Source organism: Spea bombifrons, chromosome 9 (assembly GCF_027358695.1).
Source record: "Spea bombifrons isolate aSpeBom1 chromosome 9, aSpeBom1.2.pri, whole genome shotgun sequence".
Taxonomy (NCBI): Eukaryota; Metazoa; Chordata; class Amphibia; order Anura; family Pelobatidae; genus Spea; species Spea bombifrons.
In genome coordinates, this window is record NC_071095.1 from 31,467,518 (window position 1) to 31,488,706 (window position 21,189).

Consider the following 21,189-nt stretch of genomic DNA (forward strand, 5'->3'; position numbering starts at 1 on the left):
ATTTTTTCATTGTTTATTAATGTTTATGGGGGGGCACAATCAATGCTAAAGACTGCTTCTCATTGGTCAAGGGCATTCTCTGGGTAATATAATGAGCCACGGGTGGGAAGAAAGGACGGCGCAAGCCCAGCTATCCGTGTAGCTTGCCACAGGGTACATCATGTCTGCCTTTTTAATGGTTCTGGCAAAACAGGTAAATAGACGGGATCAGCTGTTCTGTCTTCTCCGATGAAGGTGTTAATTGCTTCCTTATTTTCTGAAATAAAGTCACACTTTTGGCAAAATGCAATCTCCATATGTGGCCAATGGTCCCCATATTTATATGATCACAGCGTATACTTAATTGCATTCAATATCACTGCTGCATTTTCCCCAGCAGGTTAGAGAGTGCCAAAGGATCATGGGTAGGTGAGTATTTGTGTTAAACACCCAGGTAAGTAAAATTTAAGTTTTAAAAAAGGACTTAACCCCTTAAGGACAATGGGCGGTCCCTAAACCCATTGAAAACAATGCATTTTGAGCCCGTACATGTACGGGCTTTGTCATTAAGGGGTTAAAATAAAACTATAAGTGTGTATTATTTACATATTCTAAAGCTTTATTTAAAAAAACAAACAACTTTGGTCAGAGTACTAGGAGTGCCCCTTTAAGTCAGGGGCAACCTAAGGCGCCTGTTTTATGATCTCTGTGGTAGGAACTAGAGGACTGCATTGGGGTGCACCAAAACAACTTGCGGGCGGTCTTGCTGGTGTTGTGGGTGGCAGCAGGCAGTCAGGCACTGTACCTGTGGGTCACAGTAATCCCGCGCTGTCCTGCAAGGCTGCCTTCGCGTTGCTCACTCACATCGGCTCTTCTCTTGCTCCTCCCAGGAACACAGCGGAGTCACTTGATGTGATGTCACTTCCCGTGACGCCGCTGGGTTCCTGGGAGGAAAAAGAGAAGAGCCGATGTGAGGGAGCAACGCGAAGGCAGCCTTGCAGTAGTGTGCGGGAAATCTGCAGTTCAGGTAAGGAGGTGGGCAGGATTGGACACATATGTGGCGGGAGCGGACGGGATTGGACACGCACGTGGCGGGAGTAGGCAGGATTGGACACACGTAGCCGGAGTGGGCGGGATTGGACACACACGTGGCGGGAGCAGGCGGGATTGGACACAAACATTGCGGGAGTGGGCGGAATTGGACAAAAAATCAGCGGGAGTGGGATTAAAAAAAGCAGTCCCGCGCAGGGCTTTAGTAGGAACGCAGCAGCTAGTGCTGAAGAGCATGTTAGAACTGGTTTGCGTGTTCGTGTGTGTCTGTGTTAATTATGTAGTCGCCAAAAAAACTCTTGCACCCAAGTGCCAGTAACTATAGGCTCACCCCTGCTTTCAACAGTTAAGATAATGATTTTTCTTTTAGTAAAGTATGCTTCATCGCTTTCTTAAGTGTAAATGTAAGGTTTATTAAACCATTAATTGCCTCTGAGCCCAAAAAAATAAAAAATGAACAGCCGTATCAGGTTGGGTCCTGAATGACCACATTGGTAGAAGGCTTTCTCTCCTGTCTGAACTGAAGTAAACTCTGATCATAATGATTAAGACAGAGATCAGTGATGCAACTATATTTTGCTTTATTGATACCTTATTATCCTTTCAAAAAAAAAACAAAACACAATTGTTATGCCTACATTAAACCGGAAATGAAAATCATGGCATAATGAACACACAACAAAAATGCCGAAATTACTCCTGGTTTAAGGAAATTTGACTTTACTGAGAGGGTGGTGGATATGTGGAACAACCTCCCAGCAGAAACAATGGAGGCAGTAATGTAAACAAGCATAGGAGAGGCACAAAGCTAAGATCAGAGGAAGGACTGACACATGTCTCGGTGTTAGGATAGAAATAGCAGACTAGATGAGTCTATGTTACTGGAGAATACTTTTTTGAATCATAACAATACAATTGATATTGGAAAAAAAACATGCTGGAGAATTTTTTTAATTTTTTTTGTAATGTTTAGTAAAAGCATGAGTAGAACTGGAATTTAACTTAGATTCTGATATGATCTGGTGGAGCCTGGATTTGTTTGGGGGGGGTAATTTATTCCTTTTAAAGGTTTAGAATTTCTCTCTATAAGTGAAATGTATTGCTCATCATTCCTTCCTCCTCCCCCCCCTCTTTCTGACTCAAGAGAAGAGGTGAAGGGTAGAGTTTCACTTCCTGCCTGTTTACCTTCCGGCTCCTCCCTGCTTTCGTCTTCAGGTAAGTATTCACCTGGCTGGCGAGTGACGGGTTAAGGGTGGAGATTCCGTGGGAAGCAACACCCACTAGAGTTTCATGTGAAACTCGCACGAAGCTGGCAGACAAAGGGGCGCTTCACCTTTGGGTTAATTAACCGGGTCACGGTTGGAATTGTACCGAGTGGATTTTGTCAACCGCTTCATCGATGACGACGGCATCTTGGGAAAACATTTGATCTTCAATGGACGTAATAATACGCTCTAGAAAACTCAGGACTTTAACTTGAAATCTAGAGCTCGCCAAGGGGAAGTAGATTATTTGTTATCCGTTACCGACGTACTTATAGCTGTTGGGACTTTTTTTTGTAGAAAACCATTATTTAGACGCTTTTGCCGTTTAGATTTCCACTAGCGACTGGTTGCCGTTCTAGAAGGCGCAAGCCCTTTCCGGGCTTTGCTCAGTCCGGCTCCGGTGGACGTTAGACACCAGGATGTGGCTTGCCCAAGGTGTCCTTGTCCTCTTCTTGATGATCTTACCGCTCGTCTGTTCCGAGTCTTTCCAAGAGACGTGTCTGAATAACTTCACAAAGGGCGTTCCTAACTTCGTGCTGGACTTGGATGAATCGGTGAAGAACGGGGCCATTTTTTTGTCGGCCCCCGCTTTGTCCGGCAGCAGGGACTGCATCACTTCGTGCTGTAAGACTCTGGGCTGTAACCTGGTTCTAGTTCAACCGACTCGAGAAGGAGAGGATGCGATCAGCTCCTGCTTCTTACTCAACTGCCTGTATAAGGGTGAATTCGTGTGCAAGTTCTTCAGGAATAAGGGATTGGTCAACTATGTCACACTCGGGGTATATAAAGCTCACTTAGAACGGAAGGAAGACCAGCTAGGTAAATATTAATGAGGGTGATTGGGAGAAACGATCACACACTATCTATTTGCTTTTTATGTTAATATAATTGGTTTTTTCTTCTTCCTCTTCAACAGAGCTGCTATTTGCATATTTATTTATTGTACTTTGTGTCTGGATCCTTCCAGGCAGAGTGCCCTTCCTACAAAATATTAATGGTCACCTGTATCCCATTTGCCCAGTTGTATTATTTATTATTATTATTGTTATGTTACAATGTGTTTGTTTTTGGTGGTTGTAGATGTAGGTATTCGATACAAATGTTTGCTGGTAAATATCCAGTGCCTGGTATTTTATTAGCAGGCCAGTAAAACAAACACATTGATGTACAAATCCTGTGGGAGCTGTAACAGAGTTGGAGTATTCCCCCCCCCCATTGAAAACTTGACGATCCAGACAAAACTGGTCGCTGTCCGGTTACTATCTGAAAGTGTCCACTTCCTGTGTTGGGCTGTAGCTGGTTTAGTGACACACATCTTCTGAATTACTATAAAGCGACTTTTTGCAGAGGGTTGGAATGTTAACTTACTGTTAAGGGCTAACCTCAGTGAGCTATGCAACTCAATCCCTCTTGGTGGTAAATTACACTATATGGCCAAAAGTATTGTGAGACCTGACCGTTGCACCATCAGGGACTTTGATGACATTGCATTCCAAATACATAGACATTAATTTGTAGTGGGTCTCCCTTTGCAGCTATAACAACGTCCACTCTTCTGGCATGGCTTGCTGCACCATTTTGGAGTGTTTCTGTGGGAATTCATCCAGTGGAGCATTTGAGAGGTCAGACACTAATGTTGGACGAGAATGCCTGGCTTGCAATCTCTGTTCCACCTCATCCCAAAGGTGTTCAATGGGGTTGCGGTCAGGCCAGTCAAGTTCTTACATGCCAAACTCATCCAACCATTTCTTTATGGACCTTGCTTTGTGCACTACTATGTAGAGAAAAGTATTGTGATACACCTTAGCTATTGAAATCAGGGGTTGGGTTAGACCACTTAGTTCCAGTGAAGGGTAACATCAATGCTACAACATACAAAGGCATTTTGAGCAAGGCCCTTTTCTGTTCCAACATGACTGTGCCCCACACAGAGCCCTGACCTCAAGCCCACAGAACAACTTTGGGATGAACTGGAACAGAGATTGTGAGCCAGACCTTCTCATCCAACATCAGTACCTGACACAAATGCTCTACTGGATGAAGGGATGAATTCCCACAGAAACATTATAAAATCTTATGGAAAGCCTTCCCAGAAAAGTGGAAGCTGTTGTAGATGCAAATGGGGTGAGAGGAAGCAACTTCATATTAATATCTATGTATTTATAGTACCCTGTCATAAAAGTCCCTGTTGGTATAATGGTCAGGTGTCTCAGCGGACTGTAAAAGGCAATGAAATGGACACGCCAGCCATCATATGCACTTTAAAGTCCCTTTAAATTTCTGTGGCGTCTCCCATTGCAAATGATTGGGGAATTCTGCATGTGACGTTCTTGCCCATACTTATCTGCTTACATGTGATATACTTTATCTCCAGTCTCTAGTACTTTAATATGCATTCTTCTTCATGGGGCTGACCTATGTGTTTTTCAGTCTATCAGAAACGGGCTTAAAGCTTTTAAGAATAAAAGCCAGAATATTACTCTGATCTGCCCTCAAAACAGTCTTGTTTTTTTGAAGTGGGCTTTGCCAAGGCATACACTCCCGCCAAGAAGATTGGGGTCACTTAGCTGCTGTTCATGGGAAAACAAGTAAATGACTATTGTAGCTTGAAATGTACAACGTTAATGTCTACACTGTATTTCCTATCCATTTCATGCCAAGCAAAATGTGCTTTTCTTCCAGAAACGAGGGCATTCCTATATAATCCCAAACTTTTAAATGGTAGTGTGTATGTTTTTTTTTTTTGTTTTTTTTTTACCTATTGATGGATATTTTACTAATATAAATGTGTAGAATAGTGGGACAGTGGGATTGATGTGCAATAGATGGACTGAATTTCCCAAGTAGGCACCCTTGAGAGTTATATACGTTGATATGCATGATATCCCAGTGATAATCTTCATAATGCATAATGGTTTTCTTAAAGTGGCATCTGACTATTAATTGGAAAATTTACATCATGTAAGCAGCGTGAGAGGGGCTGTACAAATATTTACTTGGGATAAGCACTATTTAATGCAGGAAAGCGTGTATAACTGTTAGAATTTTACAATAGCAGGTGACCAACTTAAAGGTTCATTAATGCCTATTTATCAGTGATCCTTTTTTTCGGTGTAGTAAGCAATGTTTGCAGAACGGACTGTTGTGCCACCAAGCTGGGGGGCAGCGTAACCATTTTGTTGCAGCATCGCATGTTTTAAATTCCCGCTCTACCTTTAGGAATTCATGATAATGACATCTGTCACTGTTTGTAAGGTATAAGGATCAGGAGCAGTCTTCTAGACCACAAGCAAAACAAAAAGGTGCATTGGGATGGAGGTTAACCTGCAAAAAGCCACCCAAATAAACATAAAATACGTCCCAGCAACTCTGTATTGTAATAAACAAATGCATTACATGTTGTTCTATACAAAGTCATAAACCATGCAATTTTTTATTAATTTAAATCCAAAGTGTGCTGAAATCTACTTTCTGTTTTACCAAAGCACAACCCCCCCCCACAAAAACCTGTGGTTTAAAAAACAAAACAAACAAACATGAAAATAAAAACAAGACAGTGGATGTTGGTTTTCCATACTCACTATAAAGGTTGTGTAATGAGTACACGGAATATAACGAAACATGAGTCACATTCCCCCCCCCCCCCGAATAAGCCACACTCTGTCTGCGGTTATGATTTCTTGGTTGTGTTGTGTGTGTTAGGGCGATAGGTGTATTTTTATTAAGAAGAAAAAAGGTACCGTACATTACGCAGAGGGGTCTCTTCTCTAAAGGGGATTTGCTAGGAGAGCTGTGGTTTTTAACTCCTTCACTTCATAGGGAGTCTTGCCCAATTATTCACTTAATAGTTTAAAGAAACCGTTAACTGACCTGCTGATGTTCAGGTCAATTTATTTTTGTAAATTAGTGATGACCTCACAGTTGTTGAAATCAAAAGGCACAATTATCACCAGGCTTCTTAGAATAAAAGTTTATTCTGTATAAAGGTAGCTGCAAGGAGGTTAGTCGTGACGTTTTGTTTTACAAAAGCTATATGGGTTGATGCACAGGAAAACAGATTGTTACAACTAGAAAAAGTCTCCTGTTTTTTTTTTTTTATAAAAGACAAGTTTGAACCCATATGACGTTAAAGGGACAATATAAAGTCCCAGACAACCTCATTAAAGATTACATATTAAAATCTTTTGTAAGTAGTTTATTACGTATTCTTTAAATTTTACAGAGAAGCTTCTGCTTTCAGTCTTTATTGTGGTCTGCTGATTCTCACTACTGATTGGTTGCTTGAAATCAATAGGAGCACTTCCCCAAATGCACACTGGGATGTCTTGTTAGACTTTCGCTGAGCCAATGCTGGAGCTGACTTGTTAAGTGTATGTCAGGAGGTGCAATCAGCTGAGCACATCTGGATGGCGAATAGCTTGTGTGTGTGGGGAAAGAGGCAAATGCATATGGTGGATTCCAATCATGGATTTGCTAAAGGAGACACCATGTAATATACACCTACTGGCCACTTTATTAGGTACACTTGTTCAATTGCTTGTTAACACAAAAGGCTAATCAGCCAATCACATGGCAGCAACTCAATGTATTTATGCATGTAGACGTGGTCAAGACAACTTGCTGGAATTCAAACCGAGCATCAGAATGGGGAAGAAAGAGGATTTAAGTGACTTTGAACGTGGCATGGTAGCTGGTGCCAGACAGGCTGGTCTGAGTATTTCAGAAACTGCTGATCTAACGGGATTTTCGCGCCCAACCATCTTTTTAGAGAACGGTCGGAAAACGAGAGAGTATCCAGTGAGCGGCAGTTGTGAGCTCAAATTCCTTGTTGATGTCAGGAGAATGGGCAGACTGGTTCGAGATGATAGAAAACCAACAATAACTCAAATAACCACTCAATGCAACAAAGGTATGCAGAATACCATCTCTGAACGCACAACACATCGAACCTTGAAGCAGATAGGCCGCAGCGGCAAGACCACACCAGATGCCACTCCTATCAGCTAAGAACAGGAAACTGGCTACAACTCGCACAGGCTCACCAAAACTGGACAATGGAAGACTGGAAGAACGTTGCCTGGTCTGATTCCAGCTGTGACATTCAGACGGCAGGATCAGACTTTGGTGTAAACATAAAAGCATGGATCCATCCCGCCTTGTATCAACAGTTCAGGCTGGTGGTGGGGTAATAGTGTGGGGGACATTTTCTTGGCACACTTTTGGCCCCTTAGTACCAATTAAGCATTGTTGAAATGTGACAGCCTACCTGAGTATTGCTGCTGACCATGTCCATCCCTTTATGACCACAGTGTACCCATCTTCTGATAGCTACCTCCAGCAGGATAATGCACCATGTCACAAAGCTCACATCATCTCAAACTGGTTTCTTGAACATAACAATGAGTTCACTGTACTCCAATGGCATCCACAGTCACCAGATCTCAATCCAATAGAGCACCTTTGGGATGCGGTGGAACCTTTGGGAGATTCGCATCATGGATGTGCAACAGACAAATCTGCAGCACCTGACTGATGCCATCATGTCCATATGGACCAAAATCTGAGGAATATTTCCAGGACCTTGTAGAAAGTATGCCACAAAGAATGAAGGGAGTTCTGAAGACAAAAGGGGGATCCAACCCGGTACTAGCAAGGTGTACCTAATAAAGTGTCCAGGGAGTGTAAATGGACCTCTCATCTATGATATGTATTAAAGTGCATGTGATGGCTTGTACCTTTTTCAAACCCCAGGGTTTGTCAATCACTGTAATAACCTTCCCATACTATACAAATAAAAGGTAAAATACAGCAAATATTTCCAGGGCTTATGTCATGAATCTGGCACCCTATGCTTTCCTACAGGGGCATGGTGTAGCAGATGGCATATTTAGGTCATTTTATCGAGAAATGTTACTCTGCATGTTTCTAGGGCTCAACAAATGTATGTAACACTAAGTAGTCAGGAATTGATACATTAACCCCTTAATGACAAAGCCCGTACATGTACTCAAAATGCATTGTTTTCAATGGGTTTAGGGACCGCCCGTTGTCCTTAAGGGGTTAAGAGAGATCAGTACGTATTAGGACAGAAAATGAGCGGCAACCAGGGCTGCAATCAGAAATCTTGGAGCCCGGTACATGCGTAATATCTGTTTTATATATATTTTTTACTCAAAATATCAAATCTCATCCATGACAGCCTTCTGTACTAACGAAACGTTTCACTCGATTTCTCAAGGTGTCCTAAACTTGTTCATAAACATTAATACATCTTCCTTGTATTGTTTACGTTTATCTAGGCGATGATGAACCTCCAATAGCAAGGGTGAGCCGGGATGTAAAAACGCAGCCGTTTCAAACTGTAACATTGAGCGGCATTGAGAGCTGGGACAATGAGGGGATCGTAGATTACGAATGGAGCCTCATCCAGGGAGACCCTTCTGTTGTTTTGCAGGTAAATTTACCAAGCAATGACCGCCATTTTTACACAAAATTTGTATTATGTATAATACATTTTCCTGTTTACATTGTGTGTGACTGGTTGTACACTTTATCTACCGAGACTTTGTTTACATCAGTGTTTCTCAACCTGTTTTCTTTTTGTTTTATTTTTCTTACATAGCCCTGTTGCAATCTTGTTTTTTTTCTTTTTGGTCCACCTGTCCAGGTTGTGTTAATTGTCAAATAGTCTTCCACTCACACACTTCACAAATATATATTTTTACATACAAAATTTTATTCTTAATCGAGTTGCTTGAAGCTTTGGGCTTGGAAAACACATTTCGGGTTCCATTGCAATAAGTGATGATCATCTTTGTTCGCTATGTGTTAACAAATATCTTACCCAACAGAAACCTGATTCTACCAAGTATGATGTAGAAAATGCCATGAAAAAAGCTGAAAAAATCACCTGAGATTCATAGGTGCCCAAGCCAGGCTCTACCAAGACCCTTAATAACAAACCAAATAAATAACAAACCAAAAAAAACAACAAAGGCTTGGAACTTCAAATTGCGAGTCATTGTAATGTCCACACACAGGCAGTGGCAATTTGAAGTGCTGAGCCTTCATTTTTTCTTTTTTTTTTTTTTTTTTTTTTTTGTTTCTAAAAAAGCTGGAGAAATTGTTTTTGTAAATTGCACTTTTTACCATAAAATGAAATGCGCTCTTGTTTGGGCTTCTATAGCACTCTGTAGTTTAAGTGGTTCTTGCAAGGTAACGCCACCGTCTGCAGCGTTCTCCAGAATATCCGTATCCAGCAAGTAATTTAAAACTATCAATCAAATGCTCTATATACATGAGTGTTTTTTTTTTTTTTTGTTTGTTTTTTTTTTTTTGTTTAAATTCAAACTGGGGGATTCCTAAATCCAATATTTTTGGCATAACACCCAAATCTTTTAATGATCTCTCTATCTTTCCCCTGTGCCGCCCTTGAAATATCTTAGGGCCCGAGTTGAGAAACACTGGTTCTGTATATCTCCCAATAGCACTATAATTAGTTCACATACTTGACAAAACCTTCCTTTAATGTATCCATCAGCTGAACCTATTTAAAAATGACGTCCTGGGGGCATGTTAGGGCCAAGTCATGTAGCACACTTACAGACAAATACACCCTTACAAAAACCTTTCTACTCACACCCTTACCATGCGGAGAGCCTGAGTCTGTCTTCAGAGCAGCATTTACACACAAGCTCCTGCGTTGCCACTTTTGGCTCAGAAACGCTTTGTAACCGCACTGATCCCGTCTCCCCATGTGAGACTGGCCCTGATTGAAGAATTTGGACTTATTTCATATGAGTGATTGGCTAGGATACTGGCACTTGCAGGCAGTATGTTGTAGCACTGGAGCTGCAGCGTCTTTAGCATGTTTTTTTCCTGGTAGGGGTAGTATGTGTGTGTGGTCCCTGAGTGTGCCCTCTTCTTGGTAGAGATTTCAGTGTCGAGCATTGGAGGCATGTTTATGTTTATCAGAGGCTTATCGCCTGGCAGATGTTATACATTTACCAATGCCCCAAATATTTACCAATGCTTCTGTCTTGTCTAACCTCCCCTGTGTTGCAATGTGGGTGGGGATTATAACCTTTCCTTCAATTCTATGGCTGCCCTTATTGATCTGGAGCTTTTGGCCTGGTTTTGAACTCGGGAATGGCACTATTATTAGTCTTCTTCCCAAAGGACAGAGTGGATCAATGGGGCATTCTGGTGATTTGCCTTGGCAAATTACAACGGAAATACTTTAATGAGAAATTGGCCACTGACATGACAAATGTGCACAAGTGTGTTATGAGGACTATACTTATTCAGAATGCTACCAGCTGAAGAAACATACCAGTGAATTATCTGTGCTGTTTTAGAAGATTGTGTGTGTTGAGGTAGACCACCAAACACACAAATCGTGACAACGCATATGTGTACTTTGAGTCCTTGAGGCGCCAACATACCAACCTCATAAACTGGAACATCCAACTGACCTGAGTACAAGAACAATTTTTTTTGAACGCTGCAAAAAACATGGGTGGTTGTTAAGGACACTGTTCAATAAGTTACATTAGTAGTACACCCCTGAGCTCAAGACTTTCAAAGAACAGTAACAGTGAAAGCCTTCTGCAAATCCTATGAACCATTATAGAGCATTCTCCCTGGCGATGATTTAAAACAGGTGGCTCCCAGGTCATCATAAAGTGTGCTCATAGCTTGTGTTGCATATTTGTATCCGGTATAGCACAATAAGAGTCCTCAGTGCCATTAAAATATCTCGCTCTACTGGGCCATGCCTGCCCTGCTTTGTACAGATGCTGAGAAGACCATTAATAGAGCAGCCTGGTGGTTCGTGAAGGCCACACTTGAGCATATCTTTGGCTACAACCATAAATCCTTGGATGCTAGAATCCCACCTACAATGAAGTGTAGAACACTAAAAGGTCACTGTCCAACAAGATGGACTTTCCACTGGGACTGAAACTTTAGTTAATGTCTTCAGCAGTTCCACAGATCAGAAAGTGACAAACCTCTGGATGCGATGCTTCCACAAATACTACAAATACTACCTGTAAAGCATTCAATTCATACTGCCATTTGCCTGGTTTGTATCTACTTGAAAAGCTTACAATTCTTTGGATTGCCAAAGTAGAAGAGATTGGGATTGTAACTAGTTGCTTCGCTTCTATTGAAAAATATTTAAAACTTTTATTTACAAAATTAGTAACAATTGATCAGTTGCAGGGTCAGGTCACTTAGAAGGTACTTACACATTATTTGTAATTTCGGTATATGTTATTCTCACTATGGCATGTTGACTAAGGAGGTATTTTCATTACACTTTTGTTTCCTGCAGAAACTTCCCCATAACTCTTCATTGGAGGTGTCCAATCTAGAAATGGGCCATTATGTTATCCAGCTGATTGTAACAGACACTGCAAGTCAGCAGAGTACAGCGACGACAACAATTACCGTCCTGTCCAAAGAAGAGACTGAGGGTTAGTAGCGTCTTGAATGGTGGCTGGCTTAAGTATCTCCGTATGCACAGCACGGGGCAGGAGATCCGTTCAGCTGGACGTATCTCCTACAATGCAATTATTTTAGCGAAGCTACAAATTTCCTTGCTTTTACGTGAAAACTGCTAAGTAACCCTAAACTTTTGAATGGTAGTGTACATGCAAAAATGTTTAAAGGTGATACTAAACTATTGTATACATTAAAGTCCGTATGATGGCTGGACGGATCAAATGTATCAATGGTATTGATTATGGATTCTAATTATATAGCGTTGGACAATGTATTTAAGGAATGTAGTTATAAAGGTTTTGTGGATGATCTTCGGCAGTTTGTGGGTTTTGGACCCAATGTTATGGTGTCCTTGAGCTTTCTCTAGATGCTATTTCACTACAAAGGTTATTGGAGAGGGTAAATTAACACATTTCTAAAATAAGTATGCTGGGTTTGGTAAAATAGCAGTGCTGTTTAAGGTTAACAGTCCAGAAACCATAACGATGGTCATTTACATTAATGTCCAGTGGTAATTGCTCTCCTAGAACCAATGTTACTTGTGGTTTATTCACTAAAGGTGTTAGGAGAAGGAATAACCAGGAAAATCTTAGAGAGTGTACAGTGCGTGCCACCAAAGGACCAATGACATGCCTGACACACCATGGGGTCAAACAAGCTTAGAAAGCAATCAACAATGGCTTTCTTCGCTCAAACAATGTTGCTGCAATTAAAAATATATACAAAAAGGGGGAGCACGGAACCTAAAAAGCATAATAAGGCATACATATTTAGATTCCTGGGTTGCTGCTAGAATAATGACCAATAAATACACAAAACAAAGCAAGAATCCATTCAATGCATAAGGCAGAAATGTTGGATTCCATTTACAAACGGTATGTACTAAATTCTTGCTTTGTTTTCGGTATTTATTGGCGGTGGAAGGGGGGGGTTCCTGTAATTTGAACATTAAGGCACATCTGCGTTCATCATGTTTACATTACTGTACTTTGGCATTTTAATGCAATGTTTTTTCTACTAATTTCTAGACTACTGCCTCGCTCCAGTAAAGACTGGAAGCTGCCGTGCTAAATTTTCTCGCTGGCATTATAATGTGGATATGAACGACTGTGAGGAGTTCACGTTTGGAGGATGCAAACCGAACAAGAATAACTATGTGCGAAAGGAGGACTGTCTGCAGACTTGCAGAACGGACCCAGGTGAGGTTATTGGAACAAAGGCTTGTTGTTTTTAGCACCATCTTATTACGTAGTGATGTGTATAACAAGCAGTATTATAACGTAATAATGTGACTTACAGAAACAGGTGGGGAGGGCCCTGCTCAAACAAGCTTACAATCTACGTCAGGGGCGTCCAAAATGCGGCCCACGGGCCAAATGCATCCCTAGACTAAACAGGACTATTTAATTTTTACTTATCTAGAGATATAATGCCCTCCTGAATTTGTGGTCACGTCAGAGGACAAAACTTTCTAGGCCCGGTGAGGGGCATTGTAAAGGATTTTGTGTTTATTTAAATCTGCATGTCTTATTAAAGGCTGTTTTTCCTCTCAGTGAAAAATGAAGTGGCCTACTGCCGATAAAACTTGGACACCCCTGATCTATGTCCTACTCTTACTATGTCTTTTTTGTTTATTTTTAGCTAAATTATATTATACAGTTGATACGAATAAACTCATGGCAATGCAGAGGCTGCAAATTGCTCACAAACGCTACGATCCGTCCTTAACTCCTTCAGGACTGGGTTTTTGCTATGTCTTTCTTCAGCAGTAAATTCTCTTTTCTCGATTAGTGGACCCACGCAAATCATATATTGCTTTCTTCAGCACAAGTCGGGCTTTCTTTTGAAATAATATTTATATCATCATAGAAGCCCTAGCGAAAGCGGAGGTTGTCTGAGCGCATCGCGCAGAAATTCACCGGCTGCCAAAGAGGAGGATCCCCCGCAGCGCTGCAGGGGACCTGTATCCTCCTCTGTAGCAGCCGGTGAACGCCTGTGCCATGCGCTTAGACAAACGCTATGGAATTTGATGGCACTATATAAAACAATAAATAATAACATTATTAATTACAGGAAACATGGCTGTGAATTAAGCTAAGAGCAACCACAGTGCTTACACGTATTCTTAGTAAAACTACTCACCTTGATGTACATTTTATTTCGTTTGTGGAGAATAAGCAAATAACGTGGGTGCTGGTTTAAAAAAGGCTCAGTAGTTTCCGTGTCTAACACGCTTCTCGTTGTTTTTTTAGGACATTCTGCAAAGGGTGGAAGAAGATCGCACCCAGGTAGGGTAATATACTGTGCTCCTAACTGGATAAGCTTTGGGATCCTTATGATTTGCTCTGCACATCCCTTCTAACCCTGTTAAGGAGGAGCATGGTAGTCCTTTTTTGTCAAATTCTACCCCCTCGCCGGTTGAATTTGCACTAAGTAAGCTTTTCCATTTCTTGACAGTATGCGATGGGCAATGTCACCCAACACAGTTCCGTTGTGATGATGGCTGCTGCATTGACGCTGCTTTGGAGTGTGATGAGACACCAGACTGCGGTGACGGATCCGACGAGGCTTCCTGTGATAAATGTATGGGTTGTAATGCAATGCAACTATTTACACTATATCACTGCTATTTTGAAAAAAGATCCTTTATTTTATTTAGGGGCTAATATATACACTTTACAACATACTGTACTTTGCATATTTTGGATACATTTATATTGCACTCTAACAATATATCAGATTTTGAGTACTATTTGAGATGCCTTGTTTATGCTGCATTTTTTGACTTATTTTACAGAAAAATCTGGCTAATGTAAGTCTAAACTAAATCTTTCTTTCCCTTTTGTGTAGATTATAAAGGTTTCAAGAAGCTGCAAGCATTAGATGTTTCCAACAATAAAGGTAAAAACATTTTGTTGTGTTTTTGTGCATTTTACACACTTTGACTATGATGACTGATAACAATGTATAAAGTCTTCAGTTCTATTGAAGCTTTTCCTTTATTACCATTTCTGAGCTGTTTTACACAAACGTCCGGATACTCCACTGTAACGTTTTTTTTTTGTTTTTTTTTTTGGTTTTTTTTTTTGCTTTCTCACTGGACACATATTTTTCATAACTTTCCTTTTGTTTCAGCTCGTTGTGTGGATTTGCCAGACACAGGTCCTTGCCGTGCCAGCTTTAACAGATGGTATTATGATCCAGATCTGACAGCATGCATGTCTTTCACCTATGGTGGCTGCGGTGGCAATGGGAATAACTTTAATTCAGAAAAGGACTGTTTGCTGTTTTGTTCAGGGATTAATGGTATGTATGATGTGCATTGCTATTGTATTTTTTTAATGTTTGTTGGTGTAATTGTTTATATGAATTAAATAATTGACTTTTATATGTACATTATATCAATATTGTTTGTAAAGTAGGTTATTATTATTAATTTTTATTTATATAGTGCCAACAGTTTATGCAGCGCTTAATACAATACAATACAAACCAGTAGAAGCTGGTGGCTTTTTTTTTTTTTATGCTTATCGTTTATTATTTATGAGTAGATTGTAAGGTCGCAGGAGCAGGGCCCTCTTCTCCTTTGTCCAGTTTGTCTTTTTTTTTGTGTGTGTGTGTTATTGTTTGTGTTTATAAATTGTTCTAATGAATGTAACAGCGCTGCGGAATCGGCCGGCGCTTTATAAATAAATGTAATCTAATTAAATGTATCAACATCCTCAGTAGGTTCTTCGGAAAATAACTGTTTATTGATGTGTTTAGGTTTTGAAGTTTAACCAGTGTGGGACAAAGGTCAAAGCCCTCAAAAACATAGATAAGGTTTATTTATGACCCCTTTCTGACCTCTGTTCTCAAGTACCCTACTAAACTAACACATCTGTTTTACTGGATATGCCATAAGTAAACATATCTGGATGATTAGATCCTAGGATTTATTTGTAATATAAAAATAAAGTAAACTGCATCAATGGTGATTAACATTGGCCCACTAAAAGGTATAATAAACCTATTTAGACAATGTTTTCTGGGGTCAATATGGCCTTTTTTTAATGGAAATGCTTGGATAATAGCGCACCTGGCACAGTGATGCAAATATAAAGATATAAAGATAAATGTAGGTAGTGGAGGTAGAGACAAGGTGCTCCAAACTAGGGTAACCTAATGGCTAGAGTACTTTTATGGCCCATACATCATTCACATGGCTTTCGGCTTGTTAGGTATTTAATTCTCACAAACCTTTTATTTCATTCCACAAAAGTAGCAGGTGTTTGTTTTGCTCTAAACAATTCTTGTCTTTTACAGGGAAAGACATTTTTGGTGTAGCACGTGAAGATGCTGAGGCTCGAGATGGAAGTTCAGGTGAGTTACAGCACCATGAGTAATTCATTAGCTATGTTTGTTTTAAAATAAATATCATCAAAAATATGTACGGGAATACAGCCCATAATACGTGATATTCATGAGGTCTTAATGATGGGGATCAAAATATAATAACTTTTTATTAATCTATGTAGAATGAAAATACTCTGCATTCACAGACTGTTCCATAACTTGTTTAGTTATCATTGTGATTGTTGAACAATACTAGGGCTGCAACTAACGATTATTTTAATAATCGGTTAGTTGGCCGATTATTTTTCCGATTAATCGGATAAAAAATGCAATTTTTTTTATTTAAAATAATGTAATAAAAAATGTAAAATTTACACTTTCATCTCTTTATTGCAATGGCCTCTCGCTATTCACCTTCTAATTTTTCTGACATAATAAAAGCTACAAGAACCCAAACGGTGTTTCTCAAACTAGGTTTTAATACAAAATTATTAGTAAATATTAATTCATGTTAACTATTTTTCATATTTAATAAAAACTGAGAAAAAAAGCCTTGTTTATATTCTTTTATTTACCAAACTGCCCCAGTTATGCACATCTGACCCCCAGCTTGCCACTTTGCCCCATATATGCCTTATACCTCTTATATGCCAGAGATTCCACTGTGCCCCTGATATCCAACTGAGCCCCCTGATATCCAGCTGAGCCCCCTGATATACTTTTTACCCCCAGATATGTCTTATGCCCCCCCTGATATGCCTTATAACTTGCAATATGCCACTCACCCCCATTTATGCCTTATAACTTGCAATATGCCACTGTGCACCCTGATATGCCACACCGCTCCCCATAAATGCCCTGCACCACCCTGAAATTCTCCCTGATTCACCACTCTGCCTCCCCCAGATATGCCACTCTGAAATTCATTATGCCCCCATAAACCACTCTACCTCCCCTATACACCACTCTAACTCCCCCAGATATGCCATTCTGCCTCCCTGAAATTCATTATACCCCCCATACACCACTATAACTCACCCATACACCACTCTGCCTCCTCCCCCTCCCATACACCACTCTGCCTCCTCCCCCTCCCATACACCACTCTGCCTCCTCCCCCCCTCCCATACACCACTCTGCCTCCTCCCGCCCTCCCATACACCACTCTGCCTCCCCGCCCTCCCATACACCACTCTGCCTCCCCGCCCTCCCATACTCCACTCTGCCTCCTGTCAGCAACGGAGGTTCACAAGACACAAGGGAGCCGGGTAGAGAGGCAGAGTGGTGTATGGGAGGGGGGAGGCGTCAGAGGGGTGTATGGGAGGGGGGGGGATGGAAGTGAGAGACCGGCCGACAGCGAGGGGAATCCAGGTCCCCTGCAGCATTGCGGGGGATCTGGATTCTAGTGTTATAATCCGATCTCTGTTTGAGGTCGGATTATATAAGGATAAAATCGTGAAAAATCGATTCGACTAATCGATAACGAAAATCGTTGACAACTATTTTCATTATCGATTTTATCGATTAGTTGTTTCAGCCCTAAACAATACATGGTTTATAATGTAGGGATGGGCTTTTTTTCCATTTAACTATAATTTAATTTTCAGTGTGTTTGATCACCATCATTAAGTTCCTTGTGAGTGCTGGTTATTGTGGGCTTTATCACCGTAACAAGTTCATCAAGAGAGCTGTTGTAACTCCCAGAAATCACCCAGATGTATCCTCCTTTTGTCTCCGAAATAACTTCCCGCACCAGTCAGCATGCACACCTTGGAACCCTGCTATGTGTACCCAATAAGTAGACACAACTACCTTGAATTACAGCAAGAATGAACAGTTTATTGAAGTAAAACATAGCCTCATATATCCACAGAACTGCATTAACCTAAATTAACAGACACGTGTACAACCCAACCTTTCCTCCCCCTGGCAGCAATCCTATTGATGGGATTAGTTAAACAATGGAGTTCCAACCTGTGCTATCTTAGTTTGACAACCAGGCTGGAGCCATCTCTGAGTACCTTGGGGGCCTTGTATGAAAGGTCATTCTGTCACAAGCAAAGCACTGTCTGTCTCCTTCCAACCAATAAAGTGTATTACTCGGCATATACTGGGCTTCTGACATTGTTGCATGCAAACTGCAGATGGAGGCAAGCACGAATCCTACTCTCCTGCTCAGAAATGTCCTAAACTTGCATCACATTGCACTAATTGCCTACCTTGTTTGTGCATATGTTGCAGGCTCTGCTCAAGTGGCCATCGCAGTGTTTCTGGGAATCTGCATTCTGGTTGTTCTGGCAGTTATCGGCTACTGTTACCTGAAGAGGAGAAAAGGAAGCCGCAGACGGCAGCCAGCTGTCAACAACTCTGCTTTATCTGCTACTGAAGATACAGAGCACCTGTACAATCCCACCACCAAACCTGTTTAAACAGTCTGCGAAAATCTATTCAGGAATGGATTTGCCAAAAGACTTTACAAATCCATTCTGCAGATAAGACAGATGGACCAATAGGAAGGGGTTGCTTCCCTAACCATAATGAATGCTTATACAATTTATGGGTTTTGTATTTTTCTCAAAATCTGGTGGCTACAGTAATACTCAATGACCCCCCCCCTCCTTTTTTTTTTTTTTTTTTAAATCTAAATGTTGTAGATAGATTTTTTTTGTTGTAACACATGTTGCCTAGTTGTGTATCTTTAAATAAATACTAAGGTGGAGATGAGGCAAGTAACGTCACCTCTGTATTTTACCAGAACAACACTTTTAGTTAATGTCTCCGTGATTGCAAGGAAGACACTCAATAAGCAGTACCGTTCTAGAATGGTAGAATAGTCTGGTCAGGTATGTAAGAGTTAAATATTTATAAGAATTAAGGAAGTTTCAGTCACATATACAGCTCTATCTGTATCAAGCCTTCTATATGAGTAGATGTGAAAGTTACACTTGGGTAGATTATGCCTATAGATGAATTGTTAAACAGAAAGCATATAGTGTAATGTTTGTGTGCTTTGGAAACATTTGCCAAATTTACACTTCACCTCTGAGACTGTCCTGAATAAACTTCTTTAGAAATGTAAACAAAATATATTTTAGAACCTTTATTCTTCTTCTTAGCACAGTGGCTATATGACAAAAAAGTTAATGTGCCAAAAGGTTGAACAACATGTTGCTAAAGTGTATGGGATTTGAGGTTATCGGTGTACATCAGGGTATTATGTTTTTTTGTACATTTTTCCATTTAGAAGCATTTTTATTTTTAACTGAACACGTACACTTATTGCTTCCTGATAGACATTGTAGAAGGTACAAATATATTAAATAAGTGTATAAAACTAGACTTGTGCATTCAGATTTGTACGAATTGCAAAGTTACAGATTTTTAGCAAATTCAGTGTTTTGTACGAAACCACGAAGACAAGGCCAGACTCACCAGAAAGCAGATGGAAACTAAGCAAAAAATGACTTTGACTCTCGCTTACAGTCACACACACACTCACGTGCTCTATAAATGTTTCCCTAGCCTCTCTGCTGACCACTTCTTCTTGATGGCAAGAGAGCGATTCTTGGCTTTTTAGATGTTTTTTATATTGATCTTTATTAAGTATTTTAAGACATAAAGATCAGACAAAACAAAAATTACACAAAAAGACTGAGACTTACAATAGAGACATGAAGAGGGCATATGGTACAGTACTCATATATAGGATTCTTTCAGATCTAATACATTGCTGAACCATGAATTACCTTTACATAGTAAAATCTTTCCCATAAGATCTTCTAGTTCATGTCAATTACAAACGCCAAAAAATTAGACAATGCCCTATGTTCAACGACCCAGATGAGACCCTAGGACCATGACTTGCTTTGCAGGACTATTTTACTAGGGTTAAACACAATAGGTGAAGAAGGGAAGTAGGAACCTGGAGGTTCACACAGTGAAAATAATTCCAACTGGCCAAGATTTTACCATAGAGGCCTAGGGTGTTCCGAAGGAAATATCTCTCTGAAGTAGCCTGGGTTTTAAATTGGTTGGAGATTTCTACCCAGAACTCATTTTCTCAAGAGACTTGTTTTACCAACGCTCTGAAGAAGAGGTTTGCATTCATCAGTATCAGATGAAAAATGTTTTCAAACTTATTTGCTGGTTTTCCTTTTTTTATATAGTGCAAAAACGATTGGAATTGTATTGTTTGACATGGCTGCATATCAGCCATTTGTATGTGTTGTTTTAGCCCAATATACTAAACACTTTGACTCCTTATCATATAAGGAGCACTCCAGCCATTATATTCATTTCAAACTGTGCGCAGGGATCTGTTTAGATTCCAGAATGCATGTGTAAAGTCTTCCCATTGATTGCAATGGCAGTGCTTTCCTGCCACTGATTGACATCTTCAAGCAACCAATCCGTGGCAATAAATAAATAAATATATATATATATATATATATATATATATATATATATATATATACTCCATTTTGAAATAATGTATATTCAAGTATTCACAGAGAGTACTTTGATGTGCATTTGTCTTTAGTAGGAGTCTCGGGGACATGAGGCTGTCCCTTTAAACTGTATACCAATGTTCTTGGTAATGGTAATCCCTAGGGATCCACATAATCCCTGCTTCTATTTGAACTTTTGGCAAAGTCGATTTGTCAATTTCTAAGCAACAAGAGCCATGCTATTAAATATAAAGAATAAAAATAAAGCTTGCCCTATGTTGTTATTTTTATGCTGGTATCTGTATCTAGCCTTTTCATATCTTAGCTTTAAAAGTCAATAATTAAAAATGGGAAGAATTCAATGGTGGCAATCACATCTCTCATGCTTAGGTATAACAATCTTTAGATTACATACATACAGAGTTCAGACATATTTCAAATCAAGCCATTCTCCTCGAGATGATAAAAGCTGTTCTCCGGAGAGGGGCAACATGCCCTATGCTTGGGAGATAATACTATTATTAGGCCTGTTCACTCCTCCTCTGCTCAATTGGCAACTGGCTTCCAAGCTCCATAGTTCCTCCAAAAGACCCAGATAGTGGGCA

General features: G+C 40.2%; 1 protein-coding gene across 1 annotated transcript; it reads left to right on the forward strand.

Moving 5' to 3' along the window:
• The first annotated feature begins 2,713 nt into the window (after positions 1-2,713).
• Positions 2,714-19,221, forward strand: SPINT1 (serine peptidase inhibitor, Kunitz type 1). Its single transcript, XM_053474445.1, has 10 exons — positions 2,714-3,113; positions 8,594-8,748; positions 11,632-11,773; positions 12,830-13,000; positions 14,054-14,089; positions 14,259-14,384; positions 14,652-14,702; positions 14,937-15,107; positions 16,107-16,163; positions 18,378-19,221. Exons 1-10 carry the CDS (start codon positions 2,714-2,716, stop codon positions 18,563-18,565), a joined length of 1,497 nt encoding a protein of 498 aa, XP_053330420.1. The 3' UTR covers positions 18,566-19,221.
• Positions 19,222-21,189: the final 1,968 nt, after the last annotated feature.